General features: G+C 42.6%; 1 protein-coding gene across 1 annotated transcript in view; it reads right to left on the bottom strand.

Annotated features, from left to right (window-relative positions):
* Nucleotides 1-18,877, bottom strand: part of LOC118770707 (anoctamin-2-like) — a 42,518-nt gene that overhangs the window by 19,884 nt on the left and 3,757 nt on the right. The window contains exons 4-16 of the mRNA XM_036518474.1: nt 16,871-16,969; nt 16,201-16,355; nt 15,808-15,862; nt 15,252-15,303; nt 14,740-14,795; nt 14,545-14,592; nt 14,218-14,282; nt 13,738-13,872; nt 13,027-13,187; nt 10,991-11,073; nt 10,516-10,596; nt 9,603-9,689; nt 209-283 (exon numbers count right to left, since the gene is read on the bottom strand). Of these exons, the coding sequence (XP_036374367.1) occupies nt 209-283; nt 9,603-9,689; nt 10,516-10,596; nt 10,991-11,073; nt 13,027-13,187; nt 13,738-13,872; nt 14,218-14,282; nt 14,545-14,592; nt 14,740-14,795; nt 15,252-15,303; nt 15,808-15,862; nt 16,201-16,355; nt 16,871-16,969 (1,152 nt within the window). The remainder of the gene's footprint in view (nt 1-208; nt 284-9,602; nt 9,690-10,515; nt 10,597-10,990; nt 11,074-13,026; nt 13,188-13,737; nt 13,873-14,217; nt 14,283-14,544; nt 14,593-14,739; nt 14,796-15,251; nt 15,304-15,807; nt 15,863-16,200; nt 16,356-16,870; nt 16,970-18,877) is intronic.

Below are 18,877 nucleotides of genomic sequence, written 5' to 3'. Positions count from 1 at the left end.
TAATGTAAAAGCCATATAGAGATTTCAAGGTCATTAGTGTCATTAGAAGGGATTTGAAGACAAAAGCGGTAGAGAGTTCATGATGGCAGGACAGTAACAGACAGACTCCAAACTGCATTTGTTACAAGGTTGAGCAATCATGCCTCACAGGACTGCAGCATTCAGTTGCAGGCATGATGGAGGGAAGGAGGGGAAGGAAGGGACCTACCATGAATAAGATGGAGGAGATGTTGATGATGTATCCAGGCATCCTATCTCTCCATGTCAGCTTCTGCTGTGCTGGCTGTTCAAGAAATAAAAAAAAAATCATAGTTTATAAATGCTGAAGCATAAACAGATTTATATTAACACCAACAAACACCAATGAACTTGGTACAGTAAGCTTGTCTGCACCTGAAGGGCACTCTGTTGTACACCGGAAAGAGTTGCGTTCCCAATGAAAACACATGTATGACAGGCTATATAAACAACTGAATGCCTTTTGTGTCCTGCCTCTGTGCCGAGACAGAGATTATGTTAACTTGTGGCAGCCAGTGTTCCAGTCCTGGCCTAATCTGGTAGTGTGCCAGTGTTCTGTGATGCTGTGTCACACTCTTGCTATGAGGAATATGAACAGGACTTCTGTGTGTCTGAGAATAGGGGAGCCCCCTTCAAAAATGATCTTCAAACAGCTGGCCTGCTTTTAACATAGGAATTATAGAGTTACACAATATGAGCATTTTTAATACCTAAAGGCATTACCTCACACAACCACAGACCTAGATAATTATGCGTAATTAGAATTTAAGCAGTTGCCCAGTGTGAGCTCCAAGCCAGCGGTGGCCACAGGATCGAAAGCTTCAGGCTATCTGGCTGTCTGAGGATTAGACACAAGCAGGTGGCCACTGAGGAAGAGGTGAGGAAGCTGAGCTTCTCCTCGCCAGTTTGGGCTGACTGAGATGAAGAATACCCTCACCGAGTCTCCAGGGTACTGAACATAGATTTCTGTGGGGGGAGACTTGCCCAGAGGCTGGGAAGAGCCAAAGGACTCATCACCAACAGTGAACACCCATTCTGGTATATGTCTCAAGGCAGCACATCTTAAAATAGTTGTAATATGGCAGGCTCTTCCATGGGTCTTCATGGAAATTATTTATTTAAATAAACAGACAGTAACAGACAGACACACACACTGTGCATATATACATGAAAAATGCAACCTATGTTGGTTACAGTGGATAAAGGGTGTCTGCTAAGTACATAATTTACACAGCTACTGTTCTACCCTTTCCAAAAGGCCGTTGGATTGTTTTATTGAAGAACAATGCAGTCCTCTTTGGTTCTTCTCAGGTTCACTCTTGGCATGCTCTGTGCAGTCACTGTACTTTATCCTCTCCTTTTGCTCAGTGCCAACAACTACAGTACTTTAGGAAAACACTGGCCTCTGGCTCATCTAAATGACAGAGGTGGTACTTGCGCTCTCTCTCTCTCTCTCTCTCTCTCTCTCTCTCTCTCTCTGTCTCTTACTTACTGTAATTTACTTACTGTATATTAAAATCCTTGGGTCTAAGTATTGTAAGCAGAATATGCTTATGAAAGGGGTAAAGGCAGTTTGAGAGCATAGAACAATTAAAAGGCCGCAGGAATGCATTGTGTGGTTCAACAGAATTTTTTTTATATAAAACAGAAATCAGCTTGTTACAGACTGAGGAAAGTGCTGATGCATACACAGCACAAAAATGTGCAATAATAGGCCGTTTTAACCACTTAATCTGGAAGTATGGCTACTGTATATCAGCCAGTGATTTACAGGAAAACAGTCTGCACCTTTGTGAGAGTGTTTTACCTTTAACTAGATACATGAGGTGAGAAACAACAAGAGAACATGTTACAGTATTTACAGACCTAAAAACTTTCCCTCTCACTGTGAATTAGTGGCACGGTGCAATGGCCCTCGGTAACTTTTAAAAGCATCTTAATCACCTTAATTAGAGGGCAACAGTGCCCCCTAGTGTGCAGGCAGGGTGCCAGTACTGCCAGTGGCTCATTGTCAGACTATCAGACATCAAACACACAATCTGGATGCAATTTCATACAGCCACAAAATAAATGCCAAAACTTGGACCATTTTGTAGTTCTCCATCTCCTTCTCTATATCAGTTCTTGTTCCACATTACATCTTTACAAATCCCACACTTCTCACCATTAGTCTCCTCTTCCTTCACCTGTTCATCTTGGCCAATAGCATGCTATAGACAACAGTAAAAATTCCCACATGTAGAACCAATAAGGATGTAAGCATTATACTATTTTAGCCAACAAGGAAGGAACAAAGGAAGATGACATTTGCTGTAATAGGGTAATGTAATAATAATAATAGAATTGCATCATTTGTTCACTGAGGGCAACTAGCAAGTACATCACAACATCTCTGAACTTGTTTACAAAAAAGCCATGTTCCTTACATGTGTCAGATCACTCAATAGTTCAGTTTGTGTGAGGTAATATAGCCAAATTGTTCACTAAAAATTATTTTAATGGCAAACCTAATTGGAAATTGTGTTGACACTACAGAAAAACATGCTTTGCACGTGTGAACAACCTGGAGTTTTGTAAAATAAATAAGTTTTACATACAGAACATGCAAAACAATAAATTATCGATAATTCTTCTGGTCTGTAGAGTAATTTCACACAACAAATCACTGTTTCAGAATGGTACAGAATGCTAATACTTAGAATACATACGGATTTCTAGAAGTAGTTTCAGCTTATCAGTTCGTAGTTTATAATAAATCTAGAATGCTGTATGTGGTCAGAAGAGTTTCTGGCCAAAGGGGAAATGTCCTCAGAGCCTCAGGAAAAAAAGCTTAAAGGAATCAAATGGGCCATCCCAGTGCAAGACTAACTTTCACAATCTGATGGGGAAATCTGATGGGCTGATTATTAAGGTCTACTGTCACAGACTACAGCAGCCATGAGTCATATTCTGTGCTCGAGTACATGGGAGAGAAGCTTGTCTTGTCTATATGTTTCCATTGAGTTTATTTGATCTGAAAAGCCCAGGGCATTTTTCAAATCTCCCACAGAACTTTTTCAATAATTCAGCACAAAAGATGTTTCATACACCCTCTCCCAGATGACTGAACTGTGTAGGATAATCAGAACTGTGCACTGTGTAGGATGATCAGATATGCCTGGTAGACATTTCTCCTTGCTCCTTTATTTACATATCCCATGTATGCATTAAAATCCATCCTTCCATTTCTTTGAACACCTATTTAACAAACATATTATCGAACAAAGAAAAAAGGCTGTGTATTGTCTGTCCACAGACAAATGAGCATAGACTGCAATCAATGGAAATTGGTTCTCTGCAGATGAAGCTCATATGCATTGCAAATATACCTACAAGCACTATGGTATTGTAAATGGCTTGACAGACACGCTGTATCTCTCAAGATCCATAAAAGAGGGTAGGGTTGATTTGATATATGAATTTATGTAGAAGCTGAAGCCCTTGCTTATGGATCCCATTGTCATCCTCCAAACACAGTGCCACGAATTAATTAATTATTAATGAATTGATTCTCACTGACAAGGTTCTGTCCAGGGGTTAATCCCTTTACTAAACCTTTTCAAGTTCTCACAGAGAAAAAAAAAAAAAAAAAAACAGAAGCTGTTCTGGATTGTGAAGCATGCAGTAAATGTGCTTCATTTGGTGAGGAAAAAAAAAAGGAAAACATACACTATGCAAGAGGTGTCTGGTTTTTTACAGCACCAATTACAGCAGGTAACGAAAGGCCCATTCCTATTAATGTTAGGAGACAGACCAGCCTGTGTACCGGATGTGTAGATCCTATTGCATTTATGGCAGACACTGGAAGTGCATTTCATGCACACGCAGAAGTCAGTTATTCTGTATGAATTAGTGTCCTGCACAGACATCACAGCACATCTGGGCTTGTGTGTAAGCACACTTTGGCATGTAAGTGTGACAGGGACCATCACATGGATGTAGTTCAGTGGATTAACTCCAGGGCAATCGGGGCCTCACTGTCAGCCTTGCTGACAGGCTACAGTGAGAGTAGATATCCCTGTATAAACTAGACATAGATACCTGTCAATCTAAGTTAGAGGTTAAGAGCTTCTCCGTCAGCAAGTCAACACCCTGTGACCTCACAGTGTGTGTGTGTGTGTGTGTGTGTGTGTGTTCTGGGCACTGGGTCTCTTTCTCTGTGCTGTGCTGCATATGCTCGGTGTTTGTGGGCATTAGTTTCATAGAGAAAAGGGCTTGGGACATGGAAAAGCAATTCAATTAAGAAAACTTTTAACTGGGTCTGAGCATAGACACCATAAATAGGTTTACATTAAGAGGGCCCATTAAGAGAGACAGAAACAGCAATCCCTCTGCAAAGGCGGGAACCGACTCACATACTGTCTAAAATCCCTTGGATCCCTCTTGCTAGGGCTAAGAATTATAAGCTAAAACAAATTCTCTCCCACATGAATTTCTATTCTGGAAGATATTAAATCAGACCTTGATAAAAAAAAAAAAAAAAAAGGTTTATCGTGGCTTCTCTGCTCCTACATCTCAGATCTTGACCATCTTGGCAGTGGAGTTTATAAGGCATATTTAAATGTTTTCTTCCCTTCAATAATGCTGTCCCCACTCTACCTCTGGAGAGGAACAGAATTTTCACCAGGCCTGCTGGGATAGGTCCAAGTAGCCCCTTGCAGTGCGTCACCTTCCTGGGCAAGCTAAGCCCTTTGGGAAATTAGTGACAGGATAACTAGTGTGGGGGATTTCCTCTGGGCCATATGTCGCTCTGTGGGTCTAAAGAGACAGTTCTGTGATTGACGTCACCGTGTTCTCCCGCCCACTTCATAACTCCTGTGTACATGGAATCTCGGAGAGCAAGTGGAAAAAAATGGGACCAGATCAAGCCTGTGCTACCCTACGGTAAGTCACATGATGTAGTGATATCACCGCTGCTGACTCTCTGTTGTGATGAAGTCAGTAAAAATTAGTCACACACTAGATGAAAGCATAATGACAGCAGCGTCAAGACATCAGACGTTCTATATGCACGTCTAAACACTACTTCACAGAGCAAACTAGTCATAACTGGAGCATAATGACATGATGACTGCATGATTTTTGTTTCCACCTGTACAGTGCCACGTGCTGTAGATATCCTTCAACGGAATGCAGGAAGAGCCATCCTTCCAGAACAGCTGAGTGGACAAAAAGTACCTCCGGATAAAACCAAACATAATTCACATGTACTTGGCATTACAAGGTAATGCAGTTGCACAGCATGGATATTTACACACGTTTCATAAGAAATGGACATTAAGTCAATACACTATATTTTTTGCATAATCCTTGGGACGCTTTTTTAGCGTCCTCCTCCGGCAGGAGTAAATGAACCTGCTTGCTTGCCACCTCCCGCTGTGAACTGGTCTCATGAATAAAGAGTTCTTTGCATGGAATGGGCAGCAGATAAGCTGACGTGAGCCCCATCTGACACACATTTTAATCCGTCCCTCTCTCTCCAGTGTATTCATGCCCATCATATACTGCACCCAAACCCCCACCCCTCCACCCCCCCTCCCTGAACACAACACATGCTTGTGCTTCTGACATGCAAAACTCGACTTCCTCTTCATTCACAGACTACCAAATTCACGGAATACACGATACGCAGTCCCATACAGGCATTCATTATTAAAAGAAACTAAACAGCCTAGGTCTTCACGTGGGAAAAAAATGAAGGTGCATTATCTTTCCTACCCAATATAATGAAGGCAGTTAAAATATAAAGGCTACACAGTAATGCAGAGTGAATTCCTGGGATTCCCAGACACATATACGGTGTATTGTGTGTCTTTCTGCGTAAAGCAATTAGACAAGCAGGTGCCCTGCGTGTGCATTTCCGATGAGCTGAAGAGAAAGGAAAAGGGAGAGTGAACGCACAAATTCTGTGAACGTATGCGAACTTTACACCAGCGACACGTGTAGCACTTAGAAGCTCGCTCTCCCTCTGAACACATGGACAATCTGTCACAACAAAGGAGAGGCACAGAGAGGGGCAGGTAAATCGCATCATGTCTGTCCATAAAGATGGGGTTAAATGGATTATCTTCAGAAGTTTAACACAAAATCATTAGCATTTCAGCTCTACAGCAAAACAGGCCCTGTTCACAATTAGAACAAATTATACCTCTTTCTTGTTGTAGGGCAAAGGCTCCCCACAGCACCCATCACCAGCCTCATTTAAATGACTCAAGACAGATTGCTCAAATTATTCAACCCATTCAAATATAGAAATAAACAGCCTGCTTTACATGTGCGGTTCATGCCAGAGCGGAGACAAATGGTTGGAGTAAGTAGACCAAGCTGTCAAAATGAAGCATCTACCATACCACACTAATTAAAATGAAAATCGGTTACAATGAACAGGCTGTTCAGCAATGATTGAGATTAAAAGGTGGGTGAGTGTTTTGGGTCTCTCTGGCAATACCACAGAAGCTTATGTTAATTTGTGGTTGGGCCTGGCTTTACTGACCCATTCGAGCTCAACACAGCCTTGGAGTCTGGCACCCTCTGGTGGCCACATTGTTGCAATAGCACCTCCTTCCCACAGCTACAGAACAGTTGGGACCTATAACATAGCCTGTTCTAAATTCTGAAGGTCAACATAAGAATAGTAACTTATCACTCAATTTATAAAGATCTTTAGTAGGGAAGCCCAAATACCAATCATAGAGCTTTCTCTGCTGAGAGAAGCCATAAAGCAAACGAAAATGGTAGACATACAGTGCAAGTTTCCGGTTCAACTTGTAGCCTATGTTTTCCCTCTGACAGAGAGCAGAACCGAGCACAGACTGGGAGCTTGCACGTTCCTGCCATGTGGTCATCACATGTAACCGCTGTGAGAGATCTGTCAGTACTGGCAGGATGTTTACTCCAAGGATGTAGACTCAAACCGCTTCCCTGTTTGTCCTGTAACGTTAAGCTCTCCAAACCATCCGTTCTCCAGATGGGTACACTTCACCAGCGAGATTCAGAACCGGGTTCAGTGGTGATCTCAGGCACGTATGCTAAGGGGACTCAGGATTCCTGACCTCCCTGCTTTGTGCTACACCCTCAGCTGACCACACTGGAGCATCATGTACTGGCATGCTTCCATCACTCGCTGGAGACAGTTAGTAATGTTTTGCAAATAACTGGGTCAATGAAGACATTAAGAGCTTGAGGTCTTTGTTGTGCATCAAGAGCCCAACAAGAAGCCTTATTCCTGATGTCTCCGCTGCACAAAGACGGGCCTTAACACAATATGTCACTTAATCCGACGTCTGCAAAGCTGTGAGATGCCGCTGGATGAGACGAAACTTCAGAGAACAGCTGTAGAACACATCAGAGCAACTGGAACCTAAGGGCCAACCAATACTACATTTGCTCCCAATGTGAGAGGTTGAATATAGAGATTCAATAGCTGAAAGTTAAGATGTTTCAAACACCTGTTGAAAATCTGATGTGTATTGCATATGTACCAAAGACATAAGGATCCATTAGAAGCCTTTGGCACTAAAGGAGAGAGCCCATTAGTTTACAGTAGTTTACAGTTGCTCCTGTATGGTATATAGCCTGACTGTGTGAATGTCACCCATGCGCGAAAAGCCTGGGATTGCACGAACATTGCTTGAACAACATCACATGAACAACAGCGCAGTTGGTGAATTATTATGTTAGCGTGCATAGATGCATCGTTATTAGATGAAGGACATGACACAAGCGTATGCTTCAGTCCAGACCTTGTGATAATCCCCGATTACCAGCAGACAGTGGGAGTCCAAGGGAAGGTAAGCCGCTTTGACTGCCCGCAGGGGAATAGCAACGAAACCAGTCGAGACTCCTGGACAGCCAAGGTCCTTTCTTACATAAAAAACAGCTGTTCCTACTGCTGACGGTTCACATACTGCTCCACGCATAAGCAGGTGACAGAGGAGGGAGTGTGCGAGTGAGAGAGCAGGAGCGTAACAAAGGGTAAGCCGTGGCAGTGGGGGCCTCAGAGACTCGTCTAACTACTTTCTGCCGTCTCAGAGCTGCACTCTCCAGAGCTTAGGCTATTCCACACAAACATCTTTGTCCCCGGCACTTGATCCCAGCATGCACTGCAGAGAAAACAGCCCTCAGCAGCTAAGACAACAGCACGACAAACACAGCATGTCCTAACACAATCCCGTGCAAAGTTCAAATACAGCAAATACGTGTGCAGTAGTACTACAGCAGGACTTCAAGTACATTAAAATGAAAAAAAAATATACAGCAAAGCTTTGCAGAATTTACTGATTGCTCGCATTTATTTGTTGTTGTAACCTACTTAGGATTTTTAATATTCAAAACAATGATTGCTTGAGATGGCAACATTTGGCCAACTGTCAAAAAAATTATTCTATGCCTCCCTCAGAGTCTCTCAGCTATGATCACGACTTATATGGATTCATAACTGAGAATATGTAGAAAATGTTTTTAGATAATTCATTTAAACAATTGATTTTTTACTAAACGCGGCCTTTTGTGAAGTGTGCATTTCATAGACACAGACAATTAAAGCCCAGGCATGCAGGACTTGGAAAAGCAAACTTTGAAAAAATAAAGAAAACGAGTTCCACAAAACGGCACGATAAAATGACTTCGCTCAAAACAACTACATCTGCATATTCCGAAAGGCCACACTGTGTTCACTTCCAAAGATGTAAATGATCTAATGGCATTATCCTCGTGTGCACTGGGCAGCTTTCCTCTGATAAGCAGATTAATGCGTAAGAATGGCTGGCTGTGCGGCACACTATGCAACCCCCTTCCCATGTATAACGTCCCAGCAGACACTTGAACTTGAAACTTTCACAAAAGCTCACAAGCACTACCATTCCCATGTGGCCCCTTCCACATATGCTCACTTAAAAGGAGCTTGTGGAAAGTGAAAAGTTAGAAAAGTTAGCATACCCACTGATGCTAACATGAGGCAAGGGCAGAAGGTAAGGAATCTCTTCACACAGTCAAAATATTTGTCCGTTTGTGCAACAAGAGATTGCCCTCTTGCCCCGAGTACCATATTCACATTTGTTCATATTAATATATTCACAACTGTGGGGGAGTCAGAGCGACAGGCCTACAGTACAGCAGATTCAGCACGTCAACTGTGGCAGAGCTTATTGCAAAATGCCACAAAAGTACAGAGGCTGTTAAAGTTTGTTTCAGCTTTCACTTCCTGCAGGGCTGCTGTGCATAAGCCGTCACCCAGTGCTTGAGGTGCCCAGAATGCATCCTGGCTCATCCAGCAATGGTGTAAGGCTGGAGTTGAGCGCACTTTCTCGCACAGTACAGTGACCTTGGGTGCAATGACTGCATGCAAAGCCAAAGCTGGCAGAGAGACAGAGAGTGAGGGAGAGAAAGAGAGAGAGAGAGAGAGAGAGAGAGAGAGAGAGAGAGAGAGAGAGAGATACCTGCCCATTGTGAAAAACAGGGAGCCAGCAGCAATGTGCGAGGCAGCATCAGAATGTAATGCAAAAGCAGAACAAAGCCGAGAGCATGGGCGAAGACAGCTCAGTTACCGGAGTCGCTACGCCCATGGCAGACCGTATTCTCTGTCTCCATTTGTTCTTGCCAGGCTCCGCCCTCTCCTCCACACCTTTGTCAGGCTGCAAGAGACAGAGCAGTCTGGGTCACGCACATTACTGGCTTTCCACTGAGCCAGCGAAGGCTCGGAGCATGCAGTGGTGGCTGGAGCTTTGAGCAGGAGATAGAGCTCTTCATGCTTCCGACTTCCAGGCAGACTGCCCACATTCACCTTCATTCCTAAACAACTTCAGTGTTGCCAGGGTGAAAACACCTGGGTTCCTCAATGGAAAAGAACACAAAAAACAGGCAACCTCTCAGTAAGAGGCAAGTCTTCTTTTTTGGACAGTGGGCCAATATCCCCCCGAGCCCATTGGATACGCTCATCTTCTGGCACAATGTTTTGTATTTGACAGCTCCTACATTATCCATCCAAGCCCTGGGGTGGGTCCACATACTGTCCACTTCCCCTTGAGAGCAGCCCAAACAGCACAGCAATCTCCAAATACCAAATATATAGCGCTGGCTGTCCCTAGAAAGGGCAATGCATGATGGGAAGTCTTTTCCAACAGCCAGGTTCTTGCCTGTGAAACCTTGCCTGTCCTCACTGCACACTTGCAATCAGCCACAACAAAAAAACAAGTCTGGAAGAACTAAATTCATTAAGACTGAGAGACTATGGTGCAGTGAGCTCATGCCATTTTTAAAAATGTGCTCCCACAGAGTAGGTGTATAATGTAGATGTGCATGAACCCAGATTACTCAACATTCTGTGACTAATCAGAGTAGTGTGCATTTCTTAGCCTTTTTCATACAACAGTCTCTCACCCTCATCATATAATGAAATGCAGGCAGGGTGTATATTCAGTTTGCTACACTTTGTCTTACATCACATCAAGTCATTCCCACCTCAGTTTTATGCTTTTTAGTCCTGATCTTCTTGTGTCTCTTATGCTGCAAAATGGTCTCGTACTTTGGTCGCGGGTGCTCCTAAAGGCAGAGAGAAGACAAACATTCCCAGGCTAAGCAACACTGCCCTCACAAAATAACTCGGAACAGAAAAAGAGGAGAGCCGTCTGTCTATACCTTGAAGAGAGCTAATGATCATATTAAGAGAGCTACGCTGCTAAAAACAAAAACTCCAAACCTTCACTCGGTCCTTGAGGAGAATGTGGCAGTTTGAAAAGGGAAAATAAAACAACACACAAAATAAGAAAACATAAAAGAAACAATAACTGTCTCTTCCCTTAAAGTGGACATTGCAGTAAGAAATGAAGAAACAGAGAAAAAGATTGTCTGATACCCACACTCTCTGCACACACCTACAGTGACTATGACCCCTTGACCACCCGACCTGACCTCCTAAGCCAGGCCTCCATCTCACCTCCTCTTCCTCCAAGGCCATCAGGTCCCAGCTGTGGTTCAGACTGATCTGTCTGCGTTTCCAGAGCTCCATGAAGGTGGCAGCTGGGGACACACACAGACCCGATCAGAGAGGAGCAAACTACAGCACAGCAGTGGTCTAAAGCTGCGTTTTGAATGCGACGCGAAATTTATGAGCGACGCAAATGCATGAAAAGTCAATGGCGAATGGGTGGACTTAATCGCAATGAAACTGCGAGCGATGCAAAATGGGCGAAATGAGCGTTCGCAACGCATCGCTTGAGTTAAAAAATGTTCAACGTGAGCGAAAATTTCATCTGGCGGAAGCCCATCACCTTCAACTAGGGCTAGAAGCCACTCCTCCTTTCCAGAAATCTCTTCAATCATTTGCTATCAGCGTTGGTGTAATCAAAAGGGCCACGCCCCCTTTTCCGAAATTCGCTTATTCATTTTTCAGGCAAGCAATAAAACCCGCGTGAGGAAAGGGAAGAGAAATTTTGCTTCGCATTTGGTTAAAACACACCTTAACACTTTCCTGCAGCCAGAGGGGAATGATCCAAAGGGCTTTAAAAGTCTTCAAAAATAAGCTCCATCCTTTTTTGGAACATATTCTTTCTTAAACAGCAGGTAGTGTCACATTTTTTTTTTTACCGATGTTCTAATTTCACAATCATTTTAACTTTTTATCATTACAGTAATTTTTTGTTTTAAATTTTGCCAACAACAGTATGGTAAAACCTGCTTGCATCAATTTGAGATTTTAACAAATCAAATTGGATTCCTTAGAACTGCATTGACAAGAATGCTGAAACAGTTGATTTGCTGCTGTATGCATAATCGAGTATGATATAATGAAGTCTTGACTACAGCTACATACTGCATAGTGTGTCTCCTATGGAAAAATTATGGAGTCAGGTAAAGCAGAGTGCTGTAGAAATACACTACAGGATCACTTGTGTCTCTATCAACAACAAAACTGAAAATATCATTATGATTAGGACGCCATCTCACCTGTAAGCATGTTGCTGATCTTTAAAATCACTGATAGCGACTGGGCTTGACGACATAACACCTCGTCTTAAAATGGATACGCCTTTTAGGTGCCACACCTGGCAAAACTGAGTCAGTACTTGTTCCTTCCTAGAGAACATTCTGTATCAAAGCTCCAGTGTATGAACTGTAATCCATACTGTTGAAGCAGAATTCCGTGCGTAGGACTTAATGGGATAGCGACTGATCATAAATATCTTAGCTCCTGTGCCTGTGTGGAAGCACAGGTATAAGTAATAATGCATAGGTCTGTGTCCCTCATGCTCTGGGATGGTACGGTGAAAGACAAGCTGGTATCATCAGGACACACACAAAGGGCCTGTCATTTGGGTGAATGACTGGTGGGCAGGAGAGGTGGCAGTCATGACATCACTGTAATCTAATTCCTGGTATTCACACAGAGTAACTGCAGCCAAAAACAGACATGGTGAGTTTATACTTTCCTCAGCCACGGAGACACTAGTGATATTCCTATATATATAGTTGCTGATATTATCCAGTTGATTAGATTACTTTTTCTTGAATAAAACAATGAAAAATTATTTATAATCAACATTTGACAAGGATGATCCATAATCCACACCTTTTTGGATAATCAAAACTGATATTAGACATGAGGAACTCATATTGGTCATCTTCTCTGAGATGTTTGTCTGCCGAGGCAGAGTTGTGTATGGTACAGCAGCAACTGGATAAAAATCTGGCGCCAGCATATTCTTTAAAGCAGCAGTTTGTTTCAGGTCTAAGGTATTGCATTTGGCAAAACAAGCACAAACTCCACAGAGGGTTTGATTTAAATTCAAAAAAATGAGGAAAGCCCTGCAAACAGACTACAGAGTATACCGTTGTGCTATGATCTGTGGGTCCGTATTTGAGAAACAACTACCAAAAGTCACACATAAACATATGGACATCTACACTAAATCTGAAACGAGAATGTATGGATATTGGGCGGCGATAAGTGGCAGCTGCAGAGGCTCCCCCTACCCCAGAGGGACATGAAGACGGCGAAGAAGACGGTGGCGGGGTTGTCGAAGAGATGGCTGGCGCGGCTGGTGTCGCAGGCGGTGCTGAGGTGCCAGTAGTCGCACGCGCCGTCACACAGCGGACACATGGTGAAGTTCTGACTCCTGTCACACATCTCCATGCTGGAGCAGGCAGACGAAGGAGGGTGGGGGAGAGTGAATGTTATATACTGCACAGAGACCTACATGCAATGTAGCAGGGTTAGCAGAGTCAGCAGGGTGACAGCCGTCTAACTGAGGGCTAACGAATCAAACCAGAATCAAAGGACCTGGGAATAACATAATTGCATTGCTGTACTGCACACCCAAATATGTACTCAGCTTTGTCCAATAACAGATTGTAACATATTGATATTGAAAATGCTCTGTGTGTGTATCACTGTAGCTGCCAGGGTAGTTATTTCTAACGCATGTCAATGTGCGTATACATTTATAAAATATTTCTCTAGAGCAGGTATCATGAGTCAGCAAATTTACTACAGTGGTCTTACTTCACAACATTGCTTTTGGGTTTGTACAACACGGTTGTTCCTTGTGAAAATCTACCCTCCACAGGAGTGTCACCCATTTCCCTATTGTATCTAATTTGCGAGCTTCCCTCCCGGCCTGCCTCACACCTACATGAGACAGAGACAAGAATAATCTTCACAAGCCCGGTGGGAGCAGCAGGTACCTGGGCACATTGGTGTCCACGGTGGCGTAGCCGTAGAAGAAGACGAACACACCCACTATCGAGGCCGGAATTAGCAGCTGGGTGTAAACGCCCAGCCACGCGAAGTACAGGCCGATCTTCTCCCCAAAGTACTTCCTGAGGTCCAAAGTAACCAGGATACAGTCATGACAAAACAACAGCTAAAATAGTGTGGATTCATTACTTTTTATTAATACCTCCACCACCCCTCTCCCCACATTCAGCAGACTACTATATGAGACACATGGTGGCGCTGAAAGTGCAGTTGGTTGATGTGGCATAAATCTTGCACAGCATAAAACAGTGCATGATCTGGCACTGGTGCTGTCCCTAGGTATTGTAAATTATTCCCACAATCCCATCCACGGTGGATTAATTTCTTAATAAAAACACACCACGTGACTTGCGTGATTGTGCCATGGTGGCGATTACATGCTTAAACCAGATCTGCTTATACGCTACCTTATGAGATCCACAGGCTGGTACTTGTAAAAGACTCCGTATCTTGCCCATTCATCGTGCAAAAGCTGGAGAGGCACATCAGAAAAGGATACAGGAAACAGAATACATGTCAATGCCCTAAGTTTTTATGCAAGCGCTCTCCAGAATGTCTTGCCTTATATAAAAGAAGAATAAAATTTTGGTTTCAGCTGCAAAGATACAGATAATCCTTAAGTTTCTCTTAAAGGGCTAGAAAGCTTTTGTTTGAGATGGTGAGGGAGAAATCAATTTAGGTTTATGGGTTCAACTCAGGAATTCATATGAATAGCTTCAGAAATCTGTACTCACCTGTCTGTCGTTCCTCTGATCATCTTTGTCTGCACCTTTGAAGTCTCCCTACAGGGGGGCACGGCATTATCAGTATATTGCAGAATAAGGATAGTACTGTGGTTTAGTGGTAAATGAGCTGGGCTTGTAACCCAAAAGTTGAAGATTTGATTCTCAGATGGGGCTCTGATTTTATATCCTTAACATGGCACTTACATCATGCAGAGGGAAGGCAGATTCATAGACACCTTTCGCTAGTAATGAGTTTAGACCTGAAAGAGAAGCACACAAACTTAGCCTTTGGACAGTAAGTACATGCTTCCCAAAACAAACTTCTCCCTCATACCTCCTGCCATTTCAACTTAACAGGAAGCCCAAAGGGGCAAAATCAGCTGCACCTCAGTAAAAAATATATAGAACACAAATTTTAATCAAAGTAATTAATATGCCCTCCAAGGGGCAACATTTACTTGAGCGATTAACCCGTGATAATGGAGACGACACCGAACTGCAGCTGTGGGGACATCACTCTCAAAGGGTTCCATATTAATTTGCGACACACCCTGGAACTGAGTGACCCATTTTAATCTGTGCGGATGGGACATCACACCCATCCTCGTGCAGAGCTAGCTTACGTCCCACACAGAGCCACCGGCAGGCTGTACTTTTAGCTTTGCTTATTCCTAGAGGGAGGCTGACCCTCAGCAGGGAGGCAATAGAAGCATTACCATTGGCTTGGCATGTCCTCGTGCAGGAAGTGCGCCGCAGTATCTCATACACCTGGGCAAAGGAGGGGAAAAACACGAACACAGGAGTCATATTCCTAGAAAGGTGTCTGGTGGGACTCTCTCATTACCGCAGCCGGAACATGCAGCATCTTCATTAAAGACTGCAGATTAACGGCGGCTGTGTGGAGACGGGTTCTGGTGTCTCTTAACTTGCATATTGATTTACAGACAGCTTGCCAGTCTGATCTGGTTTCCAATTAGCGGTCTGACACCAAAAGAGCTAAGGTGGGGTGTGGTCATTAATTGCGCTGCCAAGGAAATAACACTGTATGATAGTTCAACGATAAGAGTCTTTCAAGCGCAGAGGGAAACATGTTCATAATTATCCCAGCTGTTAGTATGCTCATAAATCACAGCACAGGAAAGGTAATAATATCATCAATTAGACCACATAATCTATTATTCTTAAGTGTTATTAATTATTTCACAGTTCATTGTGTCTTATTTGTAATGCTTACAACTGCAAAGGGATGCAACTGACTGTAGAGAGACTTACTATTCGGCTGCGTGTTGCATTGTCAAAGAATGTGTCCTTCTGTTTGATGTCATACCTGCGAAAGATGAGAACGACAGTGTTGGCATGACTTTTAGACAAGCAGATTCTATCGGTTTCATTGTTAAAATATAATACTTCATACTGCAAATGACAAATAGTGAGGAAATAGTACTGCCTGTAGATTTTATCAACAAGAATAGGCATTACAAGATAAGGAAAAATATTAACCTGCTTGTATGTTTAGTTAAGCTATTTCATGTCTTTTCATCACACTTCACCATTGCTCATTCATCAAGTACATGTGTTAACAACAACAGTATTACTCATAACCTGAAACAACATGAGTGAGTCCTTTGAGGACATGCTGCAAGCAGTAGCGCCTTCTGCACTCACAGGTGTAATTTGTCCCGGGAGAAGGAGTGGGAGAGAAACTTGGTCCGGCTCTCGGTGTTCAGGTGCGGTACGTTGGGCTGGAAGGGCTTGCCGAGTTTGCGCCACAGCACAGCCATCACACCCGAAAGCCCCCTCTCGTCCTGCAGCTCGTAACTCTGAGGAAACCAGAGCAGCGGTGAACACTGGTATTCATTTTTAAACCAAAATGGCTCCCTTTGTCTCCACAGAGTTTTGCAGGCTATAAATACAAAAATATAGCTGTAGGTAATTTCACAAAGGCCAAGCAGAAGCCACTGCCTACAAAGGCTCTTTGCTTTTTGCCATGTTAAAATTACTTGAGGTTGAAAAATCACCACAAAATCCAATATGGCAGCGAAGTGTGTGACCCTACAAACACTAAATTTATTGCAAAGGCACTTCTCTATGCCCCCTATTGTACTGTCAAATGAATTAGATTTTTAAATAACAGTATACAATTTGCAGTCTTTCAGCTGTATCTGCAATTTGATTTACTCAGGGTGGCTTCTGCTGAAAAAAGCTTGACCAGTTCAGTAACGGTGCATCTGTACTGTAGGAATATTAGGAGAACTGAGATTGTGGGCAGACTGAGGCAGAAGCAGGGGGCGTGTGAGACAAAATGTCACCACGGTAGACAGGGTGGGTATCTCACCTTTTTTGTGGGCACCTTGATCTTCAGGAACTCGGCCTCCCTGCTTAGGACAAGCCAGGGCGCATGCAATCGAATGAAGCTCACGCCTTGAGTCTTGTGCTGGAAAAGGAAACAGTCAACAGGTTTGATATGAGGACAAAACCTGTAAATACCCTAAAACAAAGTGCTGTGTGTAAGCTGAACAATACAGGAAACATGAGGACCAACAGTTACAGTTATAAGGCCCCGTGAACCTTGCAGAAGTGATGTTACTATGAACACAGAACACAAATACTATGTACTCTCTAAATTAATTGCAGACAACTTAGTCAGATCACTCTGTTTAGTTATTAGTGGTTAATGACATTTACACATTCGCTGTGTCCTTATGTGACACAGATGTTAAACGATACCTGCATGCACTGCTCAGAACACTGTCAGCATTGTATACTCAAAACACCAGCATCAGAACTGATGGAGTGAGACAGAAGTAACTCTATACGTTGAGCCGATATCAGGTCAGGTAGAAAGACTGAAGGACTGAGGCAGGGACTGACACGACAGAAAGAGAACGATGCCTCATGCCCAATATTTATTTATAGATGTATTTATTCTCTCTATATATTTATAGATACTCATACCTGCTCAATCACTTTCGGTCATTTTTTTTTATTTGGTCCAATGCAAAAAAGGAAGATAAAAATATCATGTGGATCTGAGAAGGTTAATTAGGATAACATATTCCAATTAGCATTTTCAACTCAGCAGGGGCAGGCAATTAGGTCGATGTCAGTCCTGCCTGAAACAGGCTGAAAGGGAGCCATCACTACGGCGATTGGGGAAGGGTGACATTTCAGAGCCTTAAAGGGAAGTGACTCAACACCCAACATGGCAGTGTGAATCCTGCCCTTGCCATTTAATATCGTTAACCAGGAGGAAGTCGAGAGGAATTAAACATAAAAATTTTGGTTTTTACATACTGACCCTTTCCAAACATCTATACGCTAAAACAAAGGTTTGTGAAATCATTCAAAAAAAATTGTCATGACGATAAAGATGATGAGACAGAGTTGGAACAATATGAGTAAATCTGTCACTAAAAGCGCCCATGAACCTGGGAAAATGAGACAGGCAAACAATATGTCTAAGGAAAGTGGTTTAAAGAGGTCACAGTACACCAATAGCTTTGTCACCTTTCTAGCCCTCAACTGCTGTAGGCAATTGAAGGCCATCAGGTTACAGGTGTCCTTGAAGTACTAGGGGGACAGTTAACAGCAAAAGGGCAAGCCTAATGTAGGCCAATAACACTGTTCATATGTAGGTAGAATTATTCTGTGCCAAAAATACTGAGTTTCCTTCCAGGTTGTCAGTTATTATAAACGTCCCCTCTGCTAACTGTAAATGGGGACAGTGAAAAAAGTACAATATATTTTCATTAAAACATTTTAATCACAGATCATCTCATTTTTGTATACCAGTGTATTTAATTTTATTTTTATGCTTAAATACCTACTACATTCACTGATTTAACAGAGAGCATTTTCATATGCACAATATCAGGATCATACAATATAAATCTCATATTATTGCGAACAATTAAGAGATGGGTCCTTTGACCTGCCTAGAAAGAGCTACTAAAAAGTTACATAAGTGGAGTCAATGGTGGGTCACCACTAGAACTGCCTTCTGTGAAATTCTGAACAGTGGGTGGGCCAAAGTAATTAAGTATATATTGATTTATCTGATGATATCCTTTGAGGCAGCCTGCATAGTGTAAATGTATATATTAAGCCCCCTGGATCCTTTAAGCCCAGTGACACGTTTTACCACACATTTAAAAAAAAGAAAAACACATCCTGTTGATGATTATCCTGGCATATATGTTCGAATGTTTATGATTATGATAATCAAATTTTACAACAGTTGTGGAGAGTTTAATTGATAAGAATTCATACTTTCTGTTTTTCTGTAAAATTAGGAGATTAATATTTTGTCAAACACATACATGAACTGCATATCATGTATTTT

The sequence above is a fragment of the Megalops cyprinoides genome, chromosome 23, assembly GCF_013368585.1.
Source record: "Megalops cyprinoides isolate fMegCyp1 chromosome 23, fMegCyp1.pri, whole genome shotgun sequence".
Taxonomy (NCBI): Eukaryota; Metazoa; Chordata; class Actinopteri; order Elopiformes; family Megalopidae; genus Megalops; species Megalops cyprinoides.
This window is presented reverse-complemented; position numbering and strand designations above follow the sequence as displayed.